The sequence below is a fragment of the Limulus polyphemus genome, unplaced genomic scaffold (assembly GCF_000517525.1).
Source record: "Limulus polyphemus unplaced genomic scaffold, Limulus_polyphemus-2.1.2 Scaffold2085, whole genome shotgun sequence".
Taxonomy (NCBI): domain Eukaryota; kingdom Metazoa; phylum Arthropoda; class Merostomata; order Xiphosura; family Limulidae; genus Limulus; species Limulus polyphemus.
In genome coordinates, this window is record NW_013667695.1 from 160921 (window position 1) to 167154 (window position 6234).

Below are 6234 nucleotides of genomic sequence, written 5' to 3' on the forward strand. Positions count from 1 at the left end.
CCCACCCACCATATTCTCCATATATGGCACCATCAGATTACCATCTTTTTCGTTCGCTGTAACACCATCTTAACGGGAAAACGTATGCAAATGTGGAAGATGTTAAAGAGGACATCGAAATGTTTTTTTTGCTTAAGAGCCAAGTGCTTTAATTGGGGCGTTAACAACCTGATTGTAAGATGAAAAAGCATCATCGATAAGAATGGAGACTATTTCATTTAATAAATGTTTTGTTTTGATATATATACGTTGTTCGGGTTTTTACATTTAAAAAACACGACATTAATTTCTTGACGACCTAACATACACAAAAGTTGAGGAGACTAAAGGACATGTACAAGAAAGTGAACAGGGCTAAAATACAGTTTCATTCTCAGTATGTAAATATACAAGAAGGGTTACCTGAAGAACAATTCTTTCCATAATTTATATAGATAGAAGATGGTTTATCTAAAGGATAAGCCTATCCATAATATATAAAGATACAATAATGTTTATCTAAAGAACAAATCTAACCACAGTACAAAACGACACAAGAAGGTTTGGCTAAAGAATAAATCTATACATGCATATAAAGATACAAGTTTTATATAAAGAACAAGTCCATCCATAGTATGTAAAGATAAAAGAAGGTTTATCTAAAGAATGAATATATTCATAGTATGTAAAAAAGAAGGTTCATCTAAAGGATAAACCTATCCATAACATAAAGATTCAAGAAGTTTTATCTAAAGAACAAATCTATGCATAGTATATATACGTATAGGATAAAGACTGTTTATCTAAAGAACAAGCCTATCCATAAAATATACATATACAGAAAGGTTTGTCTAAAAAACAAATCTATCGATATTATATATAAACACAAGAAGGTTTATTAACCTAACGAAGTGTTTTTGTCTCTAGTATATAAAGGTATACGAAGGTTTACCTTACCTAAACAACAGTTTTAACCCTAATATGTAAACGCATAAGAAGGTTTACTTTACCTAAACAACAGTTTTAACCCTAATATGTAAAGGCATAAGAAGGTTTATCAACCTACAGGACATTTTTATTCTTATTAAGTAAACATATATGAATGTGTACAGATGGAATCTTGCCTCTCTCTCGTTGTTACCGAAGCTAATTCCTAAATTGGGCATGGCTCGAAGAATGGCTACTAGGGACTGTGCAGTGTTACTGTACACAACAGGCTTGTACTGGCGAAAGTCTTCCTGGGTAAAACCGCTGTCATGGATGATTCTGGAGAGGAACAGATAATTGTTAGTTCATAATACAGAAAATCACATATTGATGATAAATCTATTTTGTGGATGTTAGCTAATTTTGTTTTAATAAGCTAGAAACCAGCATTAGAATCGAGGGTGGACGCGAGTGAAAACGTTTACCCAACTTTTTGGAAGATTGGACGTCTTCCACCCACCATTTTTTGTAAGTTTTTAAGAAGTAATATGTAACCAGTTTAACTTGTATTTTGGCTCATAATTCAAATGTAATTGATATAAAAATTGTAAGTAAATATTATGTTAGTAAATTTCCGTTTCTAGCAGGGTTAGACTCCTACAGAAAACAGTGAGTGGACTATTTATGGTTGTCTAATTCGAAGATAAAATTACAAAATTAAAACCTTCCAAAACTACTATCCAGAATAAATAACAATGCAAACGGGAGTATATTCCGGAACTTCATGGATATTTATGCAAAAGTGACTGAAAAACGGAGAGAAAATTCAGGCTTGAGTAGATGTGTGTGTGTGTTGCACTGATAAGATTTGAACACCATTGTCGATAATGTGGTATGCAGCCATACCGTGTTCTCCTACCTTTAATAGCAGTATAGAATCATTCTATATTATTGATTATTTCCGCACTGTCATGGTGGCAACACGTTGTTCAAGGTATAGAACATTACCTTGTTCTAGTAACTTTAGCCCTTTTTTTCATTTGTTAGATGACGTCCTCGCATGTTAGGATATTTCAGTGCCGTATCTTGAACCTGAGTTGAACTAGTTAAAAGTGGAATATATATTGTTAGCCGAACTATGACGTCAATTGAAACTGATAGCTACCCAATCCTGTCAGGGAACAGCGGTAACAAGGTGACGCCATCCACTGGACAAAGAAAGCGAGGTGATGTTCAAAATCCAAGCGTGCTTTTTTTTGTTCAGTTCTATTTGGTTTTCATTGTGACTAGTTTGGAAGAGATTCATCTTGACAGACAGAAAGCTTGCGAGCTATTCACTGATCCAATAAAGGCGATCGTCCACTGCTCTACGCAGGTACGCACAGTTTATTTTATGTTGTACCTAAATAAAGATTTTTTCACTGTCATTTAAATATGTCCAATCTGTTTATTTCTCACGCTACTTAAAATTCAATCACGTTATAAATTAGAGAACACTTTCCTTATCTAATGCTCGAATCTGCTGTTATTTGTGGATTTGCCTAAATCGTATTATTCAATTTGGTAATTGGACAATGTGTCATGTTTTATTACCAAACAAAAAGGGCATAATGATATAACAGAGGTTTAATTAAAATTAAACGAACTGAATAACTAAATCTGTCATCAAAGACTATTAAAGTTTGTTTGGAAAGGTGTTAGTTCATTAAAAGAACAGTTAGTTTATGCTTGGAATTACCCTTTGGAAGATGTTCATCGTGACTTGTTAGATTTGTTTCTTCACTGATGAAGACATTAAGCGGAAACTAAAGCTTTTAAGACCTGAGGGTGTTAGGGTAACATACGTTTTTACTTTGAATAATGTAAATGAAAATATTTGTTAATCCCTAAAAAAATACAGTTATTAAACAAATCTGCTACGAATCAAGCAATCAACAATGATGTTAAGTGCAACACACAAACCCAAATCTCTTATGTTTACATTGAATCAAAACTATTGTTGTGATATTTTCAGGTAAAACAGATTTCCCGATAAGTATCAGACATTCAAACTTAAGATTAGAAATAAACGCTGATTCACTGATAGCTAGGAATAATTGGTAAATAAACAAATTCACAACATCATAGAAAAGGAGAGAAAAGATGGTTTTACTTCTGTGTTTTAAACAGCCAACAACTGAATTAAACGCCATTATGGACATCAATAATTACTTGTTTAAGTGTTATTTACCCAACTTCCTAGGAATACCCAATAAAGAGGTTTAGCTACAACCTCTGTCAGTATGGTAACGGAACAATGTTCGCAAATATCGACCAAACAATATAAGACGCAAGAATGAATATACCAAATCTGCATAGAAACTGCTTATTCATTCTACAGAGGCTTGACTGAATTCCCATAATTAGATAAAGGAAAATGCCTTGAAAATGGTCAATTGAGGTGACCAAAGTAACGACTTATAAATTCGAACAACTTGTTAAAATTTCGTATTACAGTTATCTAAACGTAACCACGAACAATTTGGTAACGCGCCATTTGATTTAACAAGAAGAAAGAAATAATGCGAGGAGGAAAGTAACATATTGTTGGTAAGGCTAGGGCTTTATAATGACAAAGTGAAAAATGCAGCACGATTACGAAATTACAGTGTTCACGATTATTGCAATGATACAAGAATGAGTGTCTAGGCCTTATAGCTCCTTCTTCTAACGCTAATAAGAGTGGACAGGGACAAAGTGATTCGGTATCCAAATTGTTACAACAGGTCATAAGCAACCGTCTGGTCTCCCAGTGGCACAGTAGTATGTCTGCGGACTTAGAACGCTAGAAACCGAATTTCGATACCCGTGGTGGGCAGAGCATAGATAGCCAATTGTGTAGCTTTGTGCTTAAGTACAAATAACCGCATGTACACTATGCTCCTGACGTTTTTCTTTAGATATAAAATTGTTCTTGATTAATTTCTTCTTTTGACAAAAATTGTTTTCAGTGATTTAAAAAATAAACATATGTCAATAAATACATCCACTTAAGAACACTTTTAATTTAACCTTCCATAATCAATATTATGTTCCCATTTTACACGCTATTCCCAAACACATATAGCTAGGTTTTTTAATATACATAGTTACTAAAATACGAACATTAACGGAAATGTTTATGAATCTTAATTAATATGATAGTCTTGAATAATCCTTTCTTATCACGTCAGTATTACCTCAAAAATACACATATCAGAACTCCTACAAGAAGGAAGATATTAAGGTTCCAAATATATACTACAGGATTAAAATCTGGTTCTGGACAGATGATTTGAAAGTTTTTAATATTTTTATTCTGAAAACAAGCATGGAGTGTAAGTGCTTTGTGGAAACAACAAAAAAATCTCCAATGGCTCCATAAATGTGTTTAATTGAAACTTCTTGATATTCTTATACAAAAACTTTACAAGTAAGTCCTACACCAAATGCACCCTTCACAATTACCACAACAAATAAATTGTTGTTTACCTACCTAATACCAAACAATGTATAACCATCACTTTGAAACTGAGTGTGGCGACTTCTACCACTTTTTACTTCCGGTGGTAACGATATTTTCACCCCCTCCTAAACAACATTAACAAAACCCTAACATATTAACGTTTGTCATACTCTGACAGCATTATCGGCTAACTTGATTTTTTTTTTATGAAATTAATCTTCAAATAACTTTGAATGACATAATATTTCAAGCGTGACCGAAGAATGTACAGTATTTTAAGTACCAATGATCTCCTCTTTCCCAAATTAACTTCATGTTTTGGCATGTTACACACTTTGACCCTAGTATATCTTCATACACACACACACACACACACACACATATATATATATGCATCTGATATGCCATTGTATTTATAATCTCCGAATTTTTATGCAGAGCAAGTTGAGTAGGCCATGTTCAAGCACTATCCGATATTTCTGTTAAAGTTCTTACAAACAGACAAATTTATCTCGTATGACATCATCATCATTCCACACCAACTCCAAAAACAATGGGAAAATGTGCATTCTAGGTCAAGAAAATATGATCAGTACCTTAAAATTTCAAATCAAAATGCTTTACCAAAGATGTTACTGTTGCATGAACGTCACTAATTCAATTATAAATCAAATGTAAGTTTTGAATACTGCATTTCTGTCAGTTACATTGTAAACTTACAAAGAGGCTTAAGTACTGACTGGTCTCTTATTAAGTAAAAAGTTAGGATTAAGGTTTATACTGCATCACAGACAGCTACAATGTAAATAACTCCGAGACAAGTTTGACTTAGGTTTATGCTGTATCTCAAGTATTTACAGTCTAACTTTACCGAAAAGGGTTAATTATTGTTACGGAATAGACACTAATTACGTAATAAGTTAGGCGTAAGGTTTTATATAGGCCCGGCATGGCCAGGTGGTTAGGGCGCTCGACTCGTAATCTGAGGGTCGCGGGTTCGAATCCCCGTCACACCAAACATGCCAACCTCCGCCTTTGCCTGGTCCCAAGTCCAGGATGAGAAAGGAGGAGGGTTGGGCGCGGGGCTAGCAACTCCACCCCGTAAAAACCAACCTGCTACAAGTAACTGCAACAACACCTTCCGTTGGCGAGGTGTTGTTGCGGCCCTATGCTCCACTGGGAGTTTACAGGAATAAAAAAAAACAACAAAAAACTAAATACTACTAGAAATATTGAATATGTATCAGTTTGAAGTAGTCATTTATTATCACGCGCTAATTCCCAAAACTGATCCCGAAAACATTAAATAAAATTGCCAATGTATGTTAAGAGCTTAAATAAATCGTTTGTCGTTCGTATATAACAAATATAATTTATGGATTAGCTCGTACTCTGAAAGAGTGTTAATAAGATTCACAAAAGATGACTTTAAAAATTGATTAAACATTTATTGGGTTCTTTGCGGCGTGAAAATAGATGTCCACATCTGGATACTGCTTGCGCAAATTTGTGATGATAGCTTATGTGATATATATATATATTACAGAAACTTATTTGTTTGTTTGTTTTAAGGTAAAGCCACATTGGACTATTTTCTGTGTCCATTGCGGGGAATCAAACCCCGGATTTTTAATGTTGTAAGTTCCTCAAATTACCGCTGATCCACCAGTGGATAATGAAGAAGTAAAACGTATTAACAGTTTAGCTAAACCTGTTAATATCTAAGTTTTACTTTCCGGGCACTATTGTGTTTATCGTGACAAAAGGCGTCGAGTTTGATGAAAACTCGAATATAGTTATCTATACATTTCGTGTAATTATTACACTTTTTTGATGAACAGTTA

At 33.9% G+C, this 6234-nt stretch overlaps 1 protein-coding gene across 1 annotated transcript in view; it reads right to left on the reverse strand.

The window, feature by feature from the left end:
- The window catches only part of LOC106465881 (guanine nucleotide-binding protein G(o) subunit alpha), a 68017-nt gene that overhangs the window by 47288 nt on the left and 14495 nt on the right, over nucleotides 1-6234 (reverse strand). The window contains exon 3 of the mRNA XM_013926121.2: nucleotides 1104-1245. Within this exon, the coding sequence (XP_013781575.1) occupies nucleotides 1104-1245 (142 nt within the window). The remainder of the gene's footprint in view (nucleotides 1-1103; nucleotides 1246-6234) is intronic.